The 21,528-nt window shown below is 44.8% G+C and overlaps 1 protein-coding gene across 2 annotated transcripts in view; it reads left to right on the top strand.

Moving 5' to 3' along the window:
• Positions 1-12,426: 12,426 nt before the first annotated feature.
• Positions 12,427-21,528, top strand: part of DPP9 (dipeptidyl peptidase 9) — a 59,451-nt gene continuing 50,349 nt past the window's right edge. Inside the window, exons 1-3 of one of the 2 annotated variants that reach the window (XM_081846099.1) lie at positions 12,427-12,596; positions 17,834-17,923; positions 20,359-20,433. In XM_081846099.1, coding sequence (XP_081702225.1) covers positions 17,868-17,923; positions 20,359-20,433 — 131 coding nt within the window. In that variant the 5' untranslated portion in view covers positions 12,427-12,596; positions 17,834-17,867. The remainder of the gene's footprint in view (positions 12,597-17,833; positions 17,924-20,358; positions 20,434-21,528) is intronic. The other variant, XM_081846100.1, reaches the window with a different exon arrangement.

Genomic DNA, 21,528 nt, shown 5'->3' with positions numbered 1-21,528 from the left:
CCAAAAGCGTGTTCTCGGAGATAACACCTCTTCCTCCAAGATAAGAGTAGGAACAGGAAGATCCTTTTATGGTCAGAAGTACAGGAAGGAATCCCCTTTTATGGTTAAGAATACCAGAGCAAGAACATATGTGATGTCAACCTGCGTACATAGGCTGACGTGGTTGGATTTACATGGGAAGGAGGGAGAGGGTGCCTGGAGGATATATATACTGCGTGAAACTTGTCATTTCTTTGGACTTGCTGTGGACTTGATCACGCAAGTGCCTTCTGCTATCCGGAGAGCAGAATAAACTCTTTCTTTGAACCAACCTCGGTGTCATTTGACTTCCTTCCTCCTGTCCCGGAGCAACGCAGACCCAATCGATGAACTCCAATAAGGCTACATCCTTAATCACCCGCAAAAGAGGATGTTTGGGTGTCTCCCATCATCCCTAGGTAGCAAGACTGGTGGTCAGGGACGATGAGAGTTGTAGTCCAACAACAGCTGTGGACTCAAGGTTTGAGAAACACTGTTCTTGCCTGAAGATCACAAGCTGCACACACCAGCTTCCTAATTTAAAAAAAAAATTAAACAAAGGTGCTTTCACCTACCTGGAAATTTAGCCCTGCTCCACCCACCACCTGGAATGGACCTGGCAGATTAGGAGTCTCCAGTTTCCCAAACCCTGAGATTCAAGAGTCAGGGCCACGTGATGTTGAAGAGGTTGAAGTGGTGGCCAAAGTTGGCCCTCCAGCTGCTTTGGGACTACAGTTCCCATTATCCCTGACCACTGGTCCTTTTAGCTAGGGATGATGGGAGTTGTAGTCCAAAAACATCTGGAGGGCCGAGTTTGGCCACCACTGAGTTAAACCATTCAGTTATTATGTTATCCATGCTTGTATTGCGTTGGAATCCTTGGTAGTGACTTCTGCGTTGGTTTATTCCCCTACAACATCACAACGCTAGCTTGTTATGTGCAGGGAATTTCAAAACAGCAGCAACTTTACCAGGGCTGCTTGGAAACAGATAAAATCAACTTTTTCTCTGTTTGTAGTTTAGTTTGTAGTTAAGATGCTTTGAGATTTCTTTATTTTTTTTTTCATTTAAAGCACCTAACAAATGCAAAGAATGATGGTGATAATTTTTTTTATAAAAAAAAATCCACAACAGCACACACACACACACACACACACACACACACAATTTTACTAATGCTTTTCTGTTTCACTAAGTGCCTCTGCTAAGTCCCATCAGCCCCAAACAGCTTGTTGCTTGCCAGAAATAGTGTCGCAGTTACAATGTCAGATTAGAATCTGGGAGAAACCTGGGTTGAAATTCCCACTCGGCCATTATGATCTTGGGGGCCAGCCACTGCCTCTCAGGTTTGTTGTGGGTTTTAAAAATGAGGAGGGGGGAAGAAGCCATGCACAAGTCACTTTGAACTCCCTAGAGGAAAAATTTAAAAAGGTGGGATCTAAATGCAAGAAATAAACAAAAGAAGAAACATGTAGATCAGAACTGGGTCATCCACTGCCTTGTATACTTGGCGAGTGTTCTGTTGGCAGCTGCCCAGCTCAAAGAGAAAAACATTAAGTATATTGTCAGGGAACTGCCATGGGAGCCAGAGGCGGAGGGAAGGCTGCAGAGGGATGCCGGAGAGGGTCCCAGTAGGGAGAGAGGCAGCCCATCCGCTGGGGAAGGAAATCAGCGTAGCACCAGTGGAGGAGGGGGGCAGATGGGGGAATCGGAGAGAAGGCTCCAGGACTCCTCGCCGGAGACCAGCGGGGAGAGCACGGGTCCTCCGCTGCCCACACCCTCCCTGCGCAGAAGACTTCCGCGCAGGGAGAGTAGGAGGAGACTGGGCGTCAAAGAACTTCTTTGCTGGAAGAAGTTCAAGAAACGCCCACTGACAGCGATTGAGACAGCCACGGGTGAGTGGCTGTCCGGACAGAAAGGGTTCACCCAGGTAACCCAGCCAGGTGTGGCACCAATTTACGCACGAGCAACCCCCTTGAACCATTACATATATGCTTAAGAAATGCCTGTTTTCAAAGGATACCCTTTTACACCTTGAACTCATCAAAAAAATGGTGGATAAAATGAATGAATGAATGAATGAATGAATGAGGAGGAATTAAAGAACCTTTTAATGAGGGTGAAAGAGGAGAGCACAAAATATGGTCTGAAGCTCAACATCAAAAAAACGAAGATCATGGCCACTGGTCCCATCACCTCCTGGCAAATAGAAGGGGGAGAAATGGAGGCAGTGAGAGATTTTACTTTCTTGGGCTCCATGATCACTGCAGATGGTGACAGCAGCCATGAAATTAAAAGACGCCTGCTTCTTGGGAGAAAGGCGATGGCAAACCTAGACAGCATCTTAAAAAGCAGAGACATCACCTTGCCAACAAAGGTCCGTATAGTTAAAGCTATGGTTTTCCCAGTAGTGATGTATGGAAGTGAGAGCTGGACCATAAAGAAGGCTGATCGCCGAAGAATTGATTCTTTTGAATTCTGGTGCTGGAGGAGACTCTTGAGAGTCCCATGGACTGCAAGAAGATCCAACCTCTCCATTCTGAAGGAAATCAGCCCTGAGTGCTCACTGGAAGGACAGATCCTGAAGCTGAGGCTCCAATACTTTGGCCACCTCATGAGAAGAGAAGACTCCCTGGAAAAGACCCTGATGTTGGGGAAGATGGAGGGCACAAGGAGAAGCGGACGACAGAGGACGAGATGGTTGGACAGTGTTCTCGAAGCTACCAGCATGAGTTTGACCAAACTGCGGGAGGCAGTGGAAGACAGAAGTGCCTGGCGTGCTCTGGTCCAGGGGGTCACGAAGAGTCGGACACGACTAAACGACTAAACAACAAAATGAATGAATAAAGCAAGCAGGGAGTCTCCCTGCGGCTTACCAAATGTGAAGACCTTCAAGGATGAGCGAGACGTTAAAGATGAAAGCCGTGAAACAAAAACCAATAAAACAGCTGCAAAAAACCCCACCATGCGCCAAAAGATGGCAAATGTGGGGGTAAATGATGATGATGATGATGATGATGATGATGATGATGATGATATGATATGATAATACTTCATTATTTATACCCTGCCCATCTGACTGGTCGCCCCAGCCACTCTGGGCGGCTTCCAACGTAATAAAAACACAAACATTAAAAACTTCCCAATACATGAATATAATTATATCCGAGCCTCTTACATACATACCTTAAGTATTTTGATACTATACTTAAGGTATGTATGTAAGAGGCGTGTTTATGATTATATATATTTTTTGGAATGATTCATGTTCCTATGCCTTGTTGCTAGTTTCTGCACATCCCACGATCATATCACACAAAGTAGTTGTGTTCTGTGTTGCAAATTGCCATTTTCCATTCTGAAGGTGTGGCCTTTGAGAACTGCCGACCTAATCAGTTGGAATCATCCCAATCTGTCAGTTGCCCTGGAGGAAAGAGAACGGACTTAAAATTTACAGATAGTTCCCTATTGAAAGAGAATTACATGAAGATGATGTACAGATGGTACATAACACCAGTGCAGTTAGGGAAAATGTACAAAACTAGTTCAAATATATGTTGGAAGTGTAAGGAAAAGGAGGGGACATTTTATCATATTTGGTGGGATTGTAAGGTAATTAAAAAATTTTGGGAAATGATATACAACAAATTGAAGAAAATGTTCCATTTAACATTTGTTAAAAAACCCGAGGCATTTTTGTTGGGGATTGTAGGGAAAGACCTGCCAAAAAAGTTGAAAAACATCTTCATGTATGCGACAACGGCCGCGAGAGTTCTGGCAGCACAAGAATGGAAGACTGAAGAAACCCCAACTAAAGAATCATGGCAAGAAAAATGAATGAACTATGCAGAACTGGCAAAACTGACATATAAGCTACGGGACAAGGATAACTGTGACTTTAAGGATGAATGGGAACCCTTTACAAAGTATCTGAAGATGCAACAAAGCAAACTGGACTCCTTGGCAGGTTTTGAATAAACATTCACAAACTTTTTATTGACAATAATCAGTTAAACAGTTTGGGGATCTATACAACTTTGTAACATGCAGAAAACAGCATTCTTAGAGAAACCAAACTGAGGGAAGTCGGGGGGTGGGGGGTTGTGTGGGAGGGGGGAGGGAGAAAAAATGGGGGGACGACAAGGATGATATGTTTTTGGATAATATGTCATTATAATTTTGAATAAATTATAAAAAAGAGAAGTTTTTACCTAGCCCTCAAAAGATGACGCCAGGCGGGTGGACTTCAGTGCCGGACTGCTTGTGCTTTTTCCATGATGCGTGTCCAGCCCTTGTGAGTGAGATTTTCAGGGCTGCTAATATTAGTTGGCAGGTTTTGGGCACGCATGGCAAGGCAGCCTCTTCCCCAGGGATACCTATCTGCTGAGAAAAAGCCAGAGCTGCCCTTGCTATTCCTGCTGTGCCGATACCATTAATCCCTAAAGCCCAAAAGAGATTTCTGAGGGGCTTGACGGCTTATTTCATTAAATAGTCGCAAGGGAGCAGTGGGGGCGTGTGTGACACCCGAAGGACTAGGAACTTGCAAAGTCATCTTGACCTTGGCATTAGAATAGCCTGGCTGCTGGATCATGCCCCGGCGCCATCCAGTCCCAACATCCTTGAAAAATACTCAGAGTCGAGAGTGGATCTCATGCTCTTTTTTCAACAACTGACTGGTTCAAAATTGGGAAAGGAGTTCGGCAAGGCTGTATATTGTCTCCCTGCTTATTTAACTTATATGCAGAATTCATCATGCCAAAGGCTGGGCTGGATGAATCCCAAGCCGGAATTAAGATTGCCGGAAGAAATATCAACAACCTCAGATATGCAGATGACACAACCTTGATGGCAGAAAGTGAGGAGGAATTAAAGAACCTTTTAGTGAGGGTGAAAGAGGTGAGCGCAAAATATGGTCTGAAGCTCAACATCAAAAAAACAAAGATCATGGCCACTGGTCCCATCACCTCCTGGCAAATAGAAGGGGAAGAAATGGAGGCAGTGAGAGATTTTACTTTCTTGGGCTCCATAATCACTGCAGATGGTGACAGCAGCCATGAAATTAAAAGACGCCTGCTTCTTGGGAGAAAAGCAATGACAAACCTAGGCAGCATCTTAAAACTTGAAATCTTAAAATTTGAAAGTTTGCAGTTGTTTTTCGGTTTTGGAGTAAAGTTTTAAAAAAAGAAATCAGTGGCTGCCCAGCAATTTCCAGGTTGCAATCTGGCAACTTTCCCCTTGAAACCAGTGACTGATTTTCCCCATCGCAAGCAACCTGTGGATCCAGAAGAGGCGGACATGACTAAACAACAACAACAGCAGCAGCAGCAGCAACAACAACAACAACAATTTAGCTCATAGTGGTGAGGAGGAATGGAAGTTCCCCCAGAATGTCTGCTTTATATACATTATTTACACAATGGGCCCCACGAGATTGGCTAATTCCGGGATTCTCCTGTAGGCCAATCAGGTTGCGGATTCCCTTCCACCTGGAGCTGGATTGGGCGGCTCCTGTGGACCAATCAGACCGCTGTATTCTGGATCCTATTGTTCTAGAACCAATCAGACTGCTGCATTCTGAATCCTATTGTTCTAGGACCAATCAGACTGCTGCATTCTGGATCCTATTGTTCTAGGACCAATCAGACTGCTGCATTCTGGATCCTATTGTTCTAGGACCAATCAGACTGCTGCATTTTGGATCCTATTCAACTCGGTACATAACATTTCCCCTTGAAATCAGTGGCTGCCCCCGCCAAGCAATTTCCATGTTGCAATTTACATTTCGCATTGAAATCAGTGGCTGGTTTTCAGACTCAGAGACGAAGACAATAGAGATTTTTTTTTTAAAAAGGTTGGGAACCATTCATGTTGTATTTACAGAAACATTGTGAAGAAATGGACTCACTAGCAGGGTTTGAAGAAACACTTGCAATTAACAAAAATAAATATAAAAGCTATAAAGATGATGTTAAAGTGATAAGAGATGACAACAATTAATATAGATAACTCACATGAAGATATAATAAAGCAAGCAGGGGAAGTTAATATTAAAAAAAATCCCAGAAGTTGAGGGAAGTCAGGGGGTGGGATGGGGGTAATTGGATGAATGTATTTCTTTTATTTTGATGGTTTGATATGTTGCAATATTTTTAAAATGAAATAGAAACTTTTTTTTTCTTCAAAGAAAGAAACCAGTGGCTGGTTTTCAAGGCTGCAATCTGGCAGCTGCCCCCTTAAAATCAGTGGCTGGTTTTCCCTTTTTTTTCTCCTCCGAGAAAAATGTAAGGAAAATGTATCCCTTTACGCAACAGCAGCGGCCAGAATATTGATCGCAAAGAATTGGAAGGGGCAGAAAATACCTTCGTTATTAGAATGGCAAAGCAATATTTGGCTTTAGTAGAAATAATATAAGGAGTTATGTATAAATAAGTATTAAGTCTTAAGCTTTAAGGTATTTTATGGTAAGATAAGGTTAAAATAAATTAAGGCAAATTGAATGACAGAATATAGTAGAGAAAGATGGAAGGATTTGTTGAGTTAACTAACAGGTTAGATTTTTAAGATAAATTATTTAATTAAAAATTGAGTGCTATTAGGTGAAAATGTAAAGTTGTAATATATTAAGATGAATTATCAAGATGAAAGCAAAAATGGAAAGGATTTGCTGAAATTACTAATTGAACACAAATTGAACACTAATTGATACAAAAAAGGGAGGTGTGAGGAGGTCAGGGAAACAAGTAAATGAAAGTTATGATATGGAAAGGATTATGTGTGTTTTTTTAATTGTTTCTATTTTTTTGTGTATTCTGTATTTTTTGTTTATTTTCTCTTTTACATTTTTGTAACCTTTTTGAAACTTCAATAAATATTATTTTTAAAAAAATAGAATGGCAAAGCAAGCTCTGTGAGTTTGTGGAAATGGCAAAATTGACGGCAACTATTAGAGGCCATTCAAATTGGAGAATAATTAAAGTGTGGGATGGAGTGAAGGAACACATGAAAAAATATGGCTCCGGAACTGGAATATTAATAGATAATATGTAAAACATGCAGGAGTAAGCAAGGAAATAATAAAAGAATGAATTGAATAATTATTAAATTACAACGACACAAGAAGATGGAAGAAGTAAAAAAAAGATTGAGATCACACATGGATGAAGGGAAGTGGGGGGTATAGGGGAACTTATAAAAATTTCTAATAGAATATTTCTAATTGTGTTGCATTTATATACAGCAAAAGGGAAGTCTATAGCAATTAGTTATATTTTAATCTAGTCAACTATGTAATAGGCTCATGTTACTAAACGAATATGGATTTTGAATTTGAAAGTTTGCAATTCTTTTCCGGTTTTGGAATAAAGTTTTTTAAAAGGAAGGAAAAAAGTAAATCAGTGGCTGTTACCCCCCACCAGCAATTTCCATGTTGCAATTTGGCAACCTTCCCCTTGAAACCAGTGACTGGGAACTTTCTACCATATGTGGTGGACATGTAGGAAAATACAGGTATTCTGGGAGAGTATCCATGCAGAACTGCAAAAAATGCTAAAGATCTCTTTCAATAAAAAACCAGAGGCCTACCTCCTGGGAATAACAGATTTGGATATTCCACAAAAGAGGAAGGGTATCTTTTTATATGCGACGGCGGCAGCAAGAGTTCTGATCACTGCAAAATGGAAGAGTAATAAAATCCCCGCTATATAAAATTGGATCCAAAAGCTGACAGAATATGCTGAATTAGACGGTCTATCAGAAAAAAACAAAGAATAAATCAAAACAGGATTTTTTTTTTCAGAATGGGAGGTTTTCAAAGAATATTTGAAAAATAAATATAGAAATTTAAATTCTGTTGCAGCATTCGAGGAACCTCAGTAATAGTTGCAAGGCAGATATAAGAAATTAGATATATTAAGGAAAAGTTTAATTATTATAAAAGTGTGTATTGGCAATAAGTAATATGAAAATGAAATAGGGAATAGACGGGAGGTTGGGTCTTTAGTGTTAAGACCAATATATGTTTTATTGTTTGTTAAGAAAATTATGTGTCTATGGTTCTTCCTGTGTGTAATTTGGTACTTGTGTTTTTTTCTTTTTTATTGCTGTATCAATAAAAATTAAAAAGGGGGGGAAAAGAAACCAGTGACTGATTTTCCCACTTCCAGCAACCTGTGGGTTGCATTCCTTTCTCACCAGGTGTTTATCCGAACAGGGAACTTCAAATTATCCAAGAGCACTAGCAGAATTCATCATGCGAAAGGCTGGGCTGGATGAATCCGAAGCCGGAATTAAGATTGCCGGAAGAAATATCAACAACCTCAGATATGCAGATGGCAGAAAGTGAGGAGGAATTAAAGAACCTTTTAATGAGGGTGAAAGAGGAGAGCGCAAAATATGGTCTGAAGCTCAACATCCAAAAAACAAAGATCATGGCCACTGGTCCCATCACCTCCTGGCAAATACAGTGGTACCTCAGGTTAAGTACTTAATTCGTTCCGGAGGTCCGTTCTTAACCTGAAACTGTTCTTAACCTGAAGCACCACTTTAGCTAATAGGGCCTCCTGCTGCTGCCGCGCCGCCGGAGCACAATTTCTGTTCTCATCATGAAGGAAAGTTCTCAACCCGAGGTACTATTTCTGGGTTAGCGGAGTCTGTAACCTGAAGTGTATGTAACCCGAGGTACATGGCCACTGGTCCCATCACCTCCTGGCAAATAGAAGGGGAAGAATTGGAGGCAGTGAGAGATTTTACTTTCTTGGGCTCCATGATCACTGCAGATGGTGACAGCAGTCACGAAATTAAAAGGCGCCTGCTTCTTGGGAGAAAAGCAATGATGAACCTAGACAGCACCTTAAAAAGCAGAGACATCACCTTGCTGACAAAGGTCCGTATAGTTAAAGCTATGGTTTTCCCAGTAGTGATGTATGGAAGTGAGAGCTGGACCATCAAGAAGGCTGATTGCTAAAGAATGGATGCTTTTGAATTCTGGTGCTGGAGGAGACTCTTGAGAGTCCCATGGACTGCAAGAAGATCCAACCTCTCCATTCGGAAGGAAATCAGCCCTGAGTGCTCACTGGAAGGACAGATCCTGAAGCTGAGGCTCCAAGACTTTGGCCACCTCATGAGAAGAGAAGACTCCCTGGAAAAGACCCTGATGCTGGGAAAGATGGAGGGCGCAAGGAGAAGGGGACAACAGAGGACGAGATGGTGGGACAGTGTTCTTGAAGCTACCAGCATGAGTTTGACCAAACTGCGGGAGGCAGTGGAAGACAGGAGGGCCTGGCGTGCTCTGGTCCAGGGGATCACGAAGAGTCAGACATGACTCTTTTAAGATGCTGTCTAGGTTTGTCATTGCTTTTCTCCCAAAGAGCAGGTGTCTTTTAATTTCTTGACTGCTGTCACCATCTGCAATGATCATGGAGCCCAAGAAAGTAAAATCTCTCACTGCCTCCATTTCTTCCCCTTCTATTTGCCAGGAGGTGATGGGACCAGTGGCCATGATCTTCGTTTTTTGGATCCTGAGCTTCAGACCATATTTTGTGCTCTCCTCTTCCACCCTCACTAAAAGGTTCTTTAATTCCTCCTCACTTTCTGCCATCCAGGTTGTGTCATCTGCATATCTGAAGTTGTTGATAAAGTTGTGCCTGGCGTGCTCTGGTCCAGGGGGTCACAAAGAGGCGGACACAACTAAACCACTAAACAACAACAACTGTTCAGTGTTCAGTAGGAGAACACTTCAATCTCCCAGGACATTCTAGACAAGATCTCAAAGTAGCTGTTCTATTACAAAGGAATTTCAGAAATAGACTGGAAAGAGAAGCTGCTGAATTGCAACTTATTACCAAACTTAAAACCATGGAGAGACCTGGTCTGAACAAAGACCTTGGATTTTTATCTCATTAGGTCTGAACAAAGACCTTGGATTCTTATCTCATTATACATGACAAAGCCATTTTTCACCTTTTCACCCCTTGCTTTTTCCTGTAAGACCTATTGCAGTCCTTAAGAGTCGTCAACAGGCTCATCACAGCTACCTGCCAATCACCCATTCCCACCACCCTTCTGAGTAATACCCCTCCCCACCTTCTCACTATATAGAAGGGTCTGGTGACTTCTGTTTCAGTGTATCTGAAGAAGTGTGCATGCAAATAAAAGCTCATACCAAGAACTGACTTAGTTGGTCTTTAAGGTGCTACTGGAAGGAATTTTTTAATTTGGTTTCAACAACAACTAGCAGCTCAAGTTTTGCTGCTTGGATGAGTCTCTCCTGACCTCTAATGGAGACAGTGGCATCCATGATTTTTTAGCAAAGTGCATTGCAATCAGGCCACCCGATTGCAAAGGGCGATCCTTGGTTCGAGGTGCAAAACTGCAACATTCAGCACAGGGCACGAGAATATTTCCCAAAGCATCAATCACTAGCAGAGGCGGATAGACTATAAAGCGGGAGCCCTTGAGTTAATATCAAGCAGCACGACGAAGCCTTCCATGTCGGTTTCCGTAGTGTAGCGGTTATCACGTTCGCCTCACACGCGAAAGGTCCCCGGTTCGATCCCGGGCGGAAACATTATTGCCTTTTTCCTTGGAAAAACCCCTTCCGGTTTTTATTTTAATTTATAATTATGGCCCTACCCGTTTAACTAATTAAAATTAAATGCATTTATTGAATTTCTGGGTTTTTGTTAATATTTCACTTTAGGATGATGAGTTCCCCAGCATAGTTGATTAAAATTAAATGCATTTATTGAATTTCTGGGTTTTTGTTAATAATTTGCTTTAGAATGGTGAGTTCTCCAGCATAACTGATTAAAATTAAATGCATTTATTGAATTTCTAGGATTTTTTTTTTTTAATGTTTAACTTTAGAATTATGAGTCCCCCAGCTTAGTTGGTTAAAATTAAATGCATTTGATTTCTGGGATTTTTATTTTTTCATTTATTTTTTAAGCAGGGCAGCCACCTCTTTCCAGAAGCTAGTTTAGTTTAGCAATACTATTTGAAAACCTCAAATAAACTCAGGCTGATAGTTTAGATTTTTTTTTTTTCTACAAAACTGAATAAAACTAATTGCATGGCAATCTGGTTTTTATTTCCTTTCTTTCTTTTCAAAAAATATCCCCACCTCTTGAACATGTATAATAATATATACTGTATGAATATAATTTCCCCATAAATTAGGAGGGGGAATTAATGAATGCACACATGTAAAGGATGATAAAACAGGTAAGTAAGTGAGAAATTTTGTTTCAGTTATGAGATGTAGCGTTTGGTCTTACTTGTAAGGAACTGTTTAAAGAATTGCAAGTTACTGTTTAAAGAATTGCAAGTTACATAAGAATGAAAAGAAGGGGAGGGAAAATACTGCGTTGGCCGGGAATCGAACCCGGGTCAACTGCTTGGAAGGCAGCTATGCTAACCACTATACCACCAACGCTGCAGATGCGCCTGTCTCCATTTTCTTAGCCTATGAAACACCGATCTTGGACTGTACCATCCGACAACTTAAATGGGGGGGAGAATGATTGTTTCAAAAATACCTCCTAACCACGTATGTGAAACTGCCGGCCTGCCGAAAAGAATGTTAGGCCGCCTTCTTTCGCTGACCCCTACTTCCTCGATGGAATTGATCCTCCCACCCCTCCGTTTCAGAAAACGGTTTCCGCCCGAACGTGGAAAATCCCAAAACCCCCCCCAGTATGCAAAAGTGGTCACGACCCGTTCCCATAGCAACGTCTCCCTCCCCTTTTTAATGCTAATGGTTCCTTCCAAACCGTTTTTAACAATTATGTAAGAGACCGTTTGATTTGTGCTCTTTATTTTATTTTAAATTTATGTCCATTTATACAATGTATATGAACACTTTCATGTATATACCAAAATATATGTGCATATTTAAATGATTTTTTATTTTTATTAAATTTTGTTATGTATTATTATTATTTCAATAAAAACATTAGATATAATTAAAAACATAGGCATGGGTTGTTGGATTTTCTTTTACAAAAGAAGTATAAGATTTTATTTATGTTTTCACCCCCCCCAAATCTCCCCCGGGCTCCTATCGAATGGTTCCGCCCAGTTCGCCGTCATCCAAATCCTTTAATAAAAAAATTCCCCTCACGAACATTCCTCCCCACCCCTCCAGAATTTCCCAAGGTGGTCCCTCCCAACCGTCAGAGGCAACCTCCCGTTTCATGCTCTATGGTTCCTTCCGCGTTCGCAAGAGGCCCCGCCCTTCCTCCGCTTACTCTCGCGAGAATAAGCGAGCCTTGGACGACGACGAGAGCAGCGGGGAAAGAAGTCAGTTCGAGACCCCGCCCCCTTCTCGTTCGGCCCCCCCCGCTTAACTATCGCGAGAGTTGGGAGTCGGCGAGAGAGCGAGCTTCCGGTTCCGGGCGAAAGGTCGCGGCGGGAGGCTCGCGGAGGCCGGCGGTGTCCCTCCCCCCCCTCCCCCGGAGCTCCGGCGTCTCCAGGAAAGGAAATGGAGCGGGAGTGAAGCCTCCGCGGAACCCAACCCTCCCCTCCCCCCCTCACCCCGCAGCGGAGGAAGCCCGGCCTGGGGGAGGCCGAGGAGCCCCGGAGTGAGTGAGCAGCCGGCGGGCGGGCGGGGCCTCTGAGGGGAGGGAGGGGAGGGGCCGAAGGGAAGAGGCCCCGCCCCTTTCCGAGGAGGGGGTGCGGGGGGGTCCAGACCTCGCTCCGAATAGGCTTTCCTTTGGCCACGCCCTCAGCTCGGTGGCCACGCCCCCTGGCGTGAAGGTCCCGAAGACCCCACCCCTCTTAGGCCACGCCTCCATCGCGCAAGGCCACGCCTCCTGGGCGCCTGAGTTAAAACAGGCAGGGGGGTTTGGCCACGCCCCCTCGGAAGGGGGCTGCTGGCCACGCCCCAAAGAAGGTTCCCTCCAGCTGATTGCCCCTGCTCCTGGATGGAGGGGACGCCCTTGCTGTGGATCATCCATGGGGGAGGGGGTTTGGGTCTTGCCTCCTTGGAGGGGTAGGAAGAAAGGGGGCTGCTGGCCCCCATGCCCTCCCCTGCTGTCAGCGCTCCCCACCAGAGCCCCTTTTTTGGGGGGGGGGCTTCTTAATAATAATTATAATATCCTTATTGTCATTGCCCCCTCTCGGGGACAACGAAATTACTTGGCTGCTCCATCCACCCAGGTAGGGCACTCCACACAAAATCAGAACAACTATAAAAACACTAATTGAAACAATACAGTATAATACAGCAAGGAAGATGAGATGACTTTCAAAGTCCAGGTTTCCCCTTCAGGGCCGAGATCGCTCTGGAGAAGAAGCTGTTCTTGAGACGGCTCGTTCTTGTCTTCATCGTCCTGTATCTCCGTCCCGACGGCAGGAGCTCGAAGAGAAAGTGACCAGGATGCGATGGATCTTTTACTATGTCCAGTGCCTTCCTCTGGCACCTTGTGGCATAAATCTGCTCTAAGGTGGAGAGTGGGCAGCCAACAATACTCTCTGCTCTTCTTCAGGCCTGCCCCTTCCCATCCCAGCTTCCAAACTTGGGGGACCCCCATCCCTATAGAATAAAGAAAGTGTTTTGGACTGTTTGCTTCCACGGGTTTTGGGGGGGGTAGTTTTGTGTGGTGAGTTTCAGTGGCCTGGGTTCTTAAAGGCATCTAAATGGCTTCGGCCCAGTATACCTGAAGGAGCGTCTCCATCCCCATTGCTCAGCCCGAACACTGAGGTCCAGCTCTGAGGGCCTTCTGGTGGTTCCCTCCTTGCGAGAAGTGAAGCTACAGGGAACCAGGCAGAGGGCCTTCTCGGTGGTGGCGCCCGCCCTGTGGAACGCCCTCCCATCAGATGTCAAAGAGATAAACAACTACAGTGGTACCTCGGGTTACATATGCTTCAGGTTACAGACTCCACTAACCCAGAAATAGTGCTTCAGGTTAAGAACTTTGCTTCAGGATGAGAACAGAAATTGCGTGGCAGCAGCGGGAGGCCCCATTAGCTAAAGTGGTGCTTCAGGTTAAGAACAGTTTCAGGTTAAGAACAGACCTCCGGAACGAATTAAGTACTTAACCTGAGGTACCACTGTACCTGACATTCAGAAGGCATCTGATGGGAGCCCTGTTCAGCGAAGTTTTTAATGTGTGCCATCTTAGTGTATTTTTGGTCTTTGTGGAAGCCGCCCAGAGTGGCTGGAGAAACCCAGCCAGATGGGCGAGGTACAAATAATAAATTATTATTATTATTATCTGGTTGGGACATTGGCTTGATCCAGCAGGTTTTCCTTGTGTTACTATGACTTAACCTGACGTAGGCAGCCTGTGCTTCCTTGGATTCTGTGGGCTATTCTGGCTGGATCAGAATACTGCCAGATGTTTAAGATCGAACAAGGTGGTATGATAATAAGAAAGCTTACACATCTAGCTGGTGCAGTTGCACCAAAATGAATCTGCAGGTGATATTCTACCTCCTCCGTCGGAGCCAGTTTGTCTCTGTATATCGGCTGCTGGGAATCACAAGTTGGGAGAGCTGTTGTTGTGCTTAGGTCCTGCTTGCTGGGCTCCTGTGAGGGCATCTGGTCAGCCACAGGGAGAGTAGGAGAGTACAGTGGTGCCTCGCAAGACGAAATCAATCCGTTCCGCGATTCTCTTCGTCTAGCGGTTTTTTCGTCTTGCGAAGCAAGCCCATTGACAGCTTAGCGGATTAGCGCTATTAGCGGCTTAGCGGATAAGCAGATAAGCGGCTTAGCGGCTTAGAAAAAGGGGGGGGGGAGGAAAAAAAAGCCGCAGGAACTCGCAAGACATTTTCGTCTTGCTAAGCAAGCCCATAGGGAAATTTGTTTTGCGAAGCGCCTCCAAAACGGAAAACCCTTTTGTCTAGCGGGTTTTCCGTCTTGCGAGGCGTTCGTCTTGCAGGGCACCACTGTAGACTAGATGGGCCCTGCCTTGGCCGGATTCAGCAGCCAGGCTGTTGTTACCAGTGTTAGAAACTGGTATATGAGCTTATGGCCAAATAGCACCTTAAACCTAGCTTACGGTTGCCACAGCAGAATGGCTAAACTCCATTTCCCCCCAATGGAGGGAGGAATTATTTTTATTATTAATTTCATTTATATACAGTCATACCTCGGATTACAGCAGCTTCAGGTTGCGTTTTTTGGGGGTTATGGACCCCCGAAACCCGGAAGTACCGGAACAGGTTACTTCCGGGTTTCATCGGTCACACATGTGCGGAAGCGCTAAATCACACTTTGTGCATGCGCAGAAGCACCAAATTGCAACGCGCATGTGCGCAAACGCGGGTTGTGAACGCTGCGCGTTGCGGACGTGCATCTCGCACGGATGACATTCGAAACCTGCAGCCTCCACTGTACTGTTTTGTATTTTAATGTGTTGCAAACCACTTTTGAGATTTTTTTCTTTAAAACACCAAATAAAACAAATTCAGGCATCAAGTAAAATATTTCTGATCCTTCCCTAAGTGACATTTGGCTTTTCCCATATTTATTTACCTGCTTAATTATCGAGCTGCCCCCTAGAAGGAGGACTCCAGGAGGCTAGTGTGGTGTAGCAGGTTAGAGTGTTGGACTAGGACCTGGGAGATCAGAGTTCAAATTCCCACTCAGTTAGGAATCTCACTGACTGATCTTGGAGTCAGTCACAGCCTCTTAACCTACCTCACAGGGGTGTTGTGCAGATTAACTGAGATGGGTGTGAACCATGGACTCCTTGGAGAAAAAGGGTGGGAGATAAATGCAATAAATAAGCTTTTCTGCTGATCTGCTTAAGAAAGCTGGAGGAGCCAACCAGATGGAGATGTCAGTCTGGAGATCTGGCATCCAGAGATCTCCACATGGTTGCGATCCGACCTTCCTCAGTCGCAAAACACACCTGGGGAACCTGGGGAACTTCCAACATGCCTTGTTACATTCTTCTGACCTTGGCCCAGTTGCTGCCTCTCAGCCTAACTTCACAGGGTTATTTTGAGGATAAAGTTGGGGAGAACAACCATGTAGGATGGAGTCAGGGGTTTGGAGGAAGGGTGGAATAAAAATTTAAGCATCACTTTCTCCCAAGATTTTTCTGGCCTCTTGTTTGTGGTTCTCTGGAACTGCAGGGGCTGAAAAGCTTCACCTTTCATGGCAAAACTCTGTTCCCTGTTCTTACCTGTTTCTGTGAAATATGTTAAGGGGGACTTTAGAGTTCTTTTCCTGAGACATGGACCCTCCGTAAGCAGCAATAATGAAACAAGGGAGATGGGGCTGTGTTTTTGCCACTAAGATAACTAAGAATACAAGTATTGCTATAATATTGTTGTATTGTATTAGGATCATTGGCGATGACTGATTGAGCAAGGGCTCAAAAAAAATCATAGTCTATATGTTAATATGTCTTTTATATGTTGTAGGTGCTTTATTTTGTAATAAGAATATAATGTTTTAATAAACATAGCAATTTAGAAGGGGTCCCGGGAGTAAAGGCTTGTAAGCTTTGATTTCGTCCAAATAATTCTAAGACTCCTCTTGGAAACTGGGATTAAACTCTGGTTCCTCTTTGGGGGTGGAATGTGGATATTAAATACTTTCATTCACGGCTGTGGACTTGAGGCTTTCCACAGAATTCTATTTTGAATGTCAGCCCCATTCCTGACATTGCTGCAACCTTCATTTTTTCTCCCTTTTTCAAGTTTCCCCATATCCTTATTAAAGGCTGAATATTAAAAGGGGAGAATTTGGGGAAATGAATGTACCTCACTTTGAATGCAGAAGGTCCACCAAGTATGTCTCTCCCCCCCCCCCCCCATTTTCAGGTAGGTCTATGACAGGCTTCCTCAACCTCGGCCCTCCAGATGTTTTTGGCCTACAACTCCCATGATCCCTAGCTAGCAGGACAGGGGTGCTGGGAATTGTAGTCTCAAAACATCTGGAGGGCTGAGGTTGAGGAAGCCTGGTCTAGGAAGAGCTTTGTCTGAAGCTGCAGACAGAGATCTAAATTGATTGATTGATGGGCTGACTCAGTATAACGCTGCTTTCACCCGATGTTCCTGGCGATGTCTCTGGCGCCGTGCCATTCCACGACTCATTGCACAAGGGATACAGAAGAGGCCAGACAACTGGTGGTACCCTTTATTCTTCTTCTGTGCTGAAGATCCTAAGGGGGTCTTTAGATTCCCTCCATAAAAGTGAAAGTGGGGCATCCAAAGTAAGGGACGCGGGTGGCACTGTGGGTTAAACCACAGAGCCTAGGACTTGCCAATCAGAAGGTTGGCGGTTCGAATCCCCGCGACGGGGTGAGCTCCCATTGCTTGGTCCCTGCTCCTGCCAACTTAGCAGTTCAAAAGCACGTCAAAGTGCAAGTAGATAAATAGGTATCGCTCTGGTGGGAAGGTAAATGGCGTTTCCGTGCGCTGCTCTGGTTCGCCAGAAGCGGCTTAGTCCTGCTGGCCACATGACCCGGAAGCTGTACGCCGGCTCCCTCGGCCAGTAAAGCGAGATGAGCGCCGCAACCCCAGAGTCGGCCACGACTGGGCCTAATGTTCAGGGGTCCCTTTAGCTTTACATCCAAAGCACATGACTTCCCCCAAAGAATCCTGGGAAATGTAGTTCCCACTTCCCAGAGCTATAATTCCCACAACTTTTAACAGCCTACCGTTCCCAGGATTCTCGGGGAAAAGTCACGAGCTCTAAAAGCAGTGCAAAGATGCAGTTTCAAAGACCGCAACATTACAGCTGGGGGGTTTTGTGGTTTGGCAAAAGGTCTCTCTATGCCTCGCTCCTAAAACATGTGTGTATCTCTGCCAGTTTACTTCAAAATGATCACATGCCCTCTGTTTCTTTCTTTCCGCCCTCTAGTTTCTTACTTCATCCAAGGCTCGCTTAGCAGTTGATGCAGAAAGTCAAGAGGGCTCGGCTGGAAAACGAAAGTGCAGGAAGTTGGAGAAGGTAACTTTTTGAAGTTGACTCGAGTAGCTTTTGGAGGAGCAGGAAGCGTTGGGGACTCAGGAGGTTAAAAACAAGGGGTTTGTTTTCTGAATGGCAACTTCTATCAGATTCCGACCATCCCTTTCTGTTAGCTGTGCTGGGTGAACTTGCTGAGAGTTGCAGTCTCAGGATCATATTGAGTGCGACAGGTTTCCACTTCCCTGTTGTGACACATTTAGAGCCAGAAATTAAAACACAGTTTGCCCAGACAGCAGCCCCACTGGTCAGCATCGTCTGCCCCTTAGTTTCCAAAGGCCTGTCTGAACAAGAAGGCCCTAACCTGCCTTCCTAGCGGAGGGAACCAGTCTAACTCCTTCTGTAAGGGAATTCCACAATATGGGAGCAGATACAGAAAAAACTTCCCTGTCACCACCAACCACGCCTCTGATGTTGGTGATACTGAGGATTTTCACACCTGGGTAGGTTTGTACAGGGAGGTAGGAAAATTAGCATATTTTTTGCTCTAAAAGACTCACTTTTCCCCTCCTAAAAAGTAAGGGGAAATGTCTGTGTGTCTTATGGAGCGAATGCAGTCTGCGCAGCTATCCCAGAAGCCAGAACAGCAAGAGGGATTGCTGCTTTCACTGTGCAGCGATCCCTCTTGCTGTTCTGGCTTCTGAGATTCAGAATATTTTTTTTCTTGTTTTCCTCCTCCAAAAACTAGGTGCGTCTTGTGGTCTGGTGCATCTTATAGAGCGAAAAATACGGTATATGGCTTGGGTGACCTGAAATATCTTATCAGTGCTAATTGCTGTTATTAAATAACTGCGAATCAAAAATTATTGCTAATTCCCAGAGTGGTTTAAAAGTCAATCCCTCTTCACAGGGAAACTCTGGGAATTCTAGCTGTGGTGGGGGATATAGGGTCTCCTAGCAACTTTCAGCACCCTTAACAGACTACAGTTCCCAGAATTCTTTGTGGGGAGCTATGGGTGTTTGAAGGGGTACATTAGCGCTTCAGATGTACAATTGGGATGTGGCCAGGGACAAATAGTCTAGTTTCCCCCTCCCTCTATTAAAATTACCCTAGTGTACCACTTGGAGTGTGGTTCCTTACACTCTGCCACCATACAGACAAGTCTGATTCTGAAATCTATACAGGCTACTCCACATTTACAGTGTGGTGTAGAGAGCCAGTGTGGTGTAGTGGTTAAGAGCAGTGGACTCGTAATCTGGTGAACCGGGTTCGCTTCCCCGCTCCTCCACCTGCAGCTGCTGGGTGACCCTGGGCCAGTCACACTTCTCTGAAGTCTCTCAGCCCCACTCACCTCACAGAGTGTTTCTTGTGGGGGAGGAAGGGAAAGGAGATTGTTAGCCACTTTGAGACTCCTTATTTTAGTGATAAAGCGGGATATCAAATCCAAATTCTTCTTCTTCTTCTTCTTCTTCTTCTTCTTCTTCTTCTTCTTCTTCATGGGGGGCTACTTTCCAAGGCACGGCACCTCTAAAAATCTCTTATACCGCATTTACTCGAATCTAATGCTCACCTTTTTCGCCAAATTACGATGCGAAAACTAAGGTGCGCATTAGATTCAATGGCACATTTGCATTCGCCAGGAAATACTTTTTTGGTTTCAAGGTTCTGAAAATTAAGGTGCGCGTCAGATACGGTGGCACATTAGACTTGAGTAAATACGGTATTGGGAACACCATTGGAAAAAGCTTGCAGCTCCCAACTCTCCACAGTCCTCAGAAGTTCAGTGCAAGGACTCCTGCGATTGCACTTGCAAAGGCTTGTGGGATTACTAGGCACTGTTTTTGCAGTTTTCACACTCTTTTAGCGCTTTTCCATGCCGCTTCCGGGTTTGTGGCAGTGCGCACGTGTGCAGTCGTGTGTACCTTGAGCACCTGTGAACGGGGAGTTGCCTATAATGTATTTTGTGTACATAAATAATTGAGTCCTAGGAGAGCCTAGGGCTTGCCGATCAGAAGGTTGGTGGTTCGAATCCCCGTGAAGGGGTGAGCTCCCGTTGCTCTGTCCCTGCTCCGGCCAACCTAGCAGTTCAAAATCACGTCAAGTGCAAGTAGATAGATAGGTACCGCTCCGGCGGGAAGGTAAACAGCGTTTCCGTGCGCTGCTCTGGTTCGCCAGAAGTGGCTTAGTCTTGCTGGCCACATGACCCGGAAGCTGTACGCCGGCTCCCTTGACCAGTAAAGCAAGATGAGCGCCGCAACCCCAGAGTCGTCCGTGACTGGACCTAATGGTCAGGGGTCCCTTTACCTTTACCTTAGGATCACACAGGAGCTGGGCTTGGGGGTTGGGCAGGTCTCTAGCCTTATCAGTGCTCCTACAGGGGCAATCCAAATGAAGTGTTTTTATAGCTGCCCCACAGTGTTACGAAAGATGCTGGGACCATCGTGTGTTTTCAGGAAAAGTTTCCCTTCCTTTCCTACAGGGGGAGCTGTTGCTCAGTAGCAGAACATCTGCTTTGCATGCAGAAGGTCCCGGGTGCAAACCCCGCCGTCTCCAGGTAGGATTGGGGAACCATGCTTGTTTTTTAACCCCTGTAGGGATGCTGCTGCCCTCAGTGCGGGAACAACAGAGATAGCTAGACTAAGGCCTAATAACAACAACAACAACAACAACAACAATAACAATAATAATTTTTTATTTATACCCCGCCCTCCCCAGCCAAGGCCAGGCTCAGGGCGGCTAACAACCAATAATAAAAACAAGCTGATTAAAATACAATTTAAAAGATTAAGATGCAACATTAAAACAATTAGGGAGCAATCTCTTCATAGGAGGAGAAAGGAAAAAGAAAGGGGGAGGGAATCAAACTGATTCTGAGCCAAAGGCCAGGTGGAACAACTCTGTCTTTTTTTTTTTTTTTTTAATAATTTTTATTAATTTTACAACATAAACAAAAAACAAACAAACATAACACGACTTCCTCATACCTCCCCTTCACTGCATCCTTGTTTTAAAATTTTTTAGCAATCCTTCATCCATTTTTATATTTAATTCTCTTTAAAATTTTCTTAAGCTTAAATTTTTTCAGCTGTAATTCTTTTTATCAAATCCCTTGACATCTTAACATTCCGAAATTTTACAACAATTTTTAAGATAGATTTTAAATTTTTTCCAGTCCTCTTCCACTGTCTCTCTCCTCTGGTCACGAATTCTGCCGGTCATCTCTGCCAGTCCCATAAATTCAGTCACCGGAACAACTCTGTCTTACAGGCCCTGCGGAAAGAGATCAGATCCCGCAGGGCCCTGGTCTCATGAGGCAGAGCGTTCCACCAGGCTGGAGCCAGTGCTGAAAAGGCCCTGCCTCTGGTTGAAGCTATTCTAACTTCCTTAGGGCCCGGGACCACTAGGGTGTTGCTATTTATGGACCTTGAGGCTCTCCGTGGGGCAGACCGGGAGAGGCGGTCCCGTAGGTACGAGGGTCCCAGGCCGTGAAGGGCTTTCAAGGTCAAAAGCAGCACCTTAAATCTGACCCTGTACTCCACCGGGAGCCAGTGCAGTTTGAAAAGCACGGGGTGAATATGCTCCCATGGCAGGGACCCCGTGAGGAGCCTCGCTGCAGCATTCTGCACCCGCCGGAGTTTCTGGGTCAGCT

Source organism: Podarcis erhardii (genome assembly GCF_964252035.2).
Source record: "Podarcis erhardii genome assembly, chromosome: 18".
NCBI lineage: Eukaryota > Metazoa > Chordata > Lepidosauria > Squamata > Lacertidae > Podarcis > Podarcis erhardii.
This window is presented reverse-complemented; position numbering and strand designations above follow the sequence as displayed.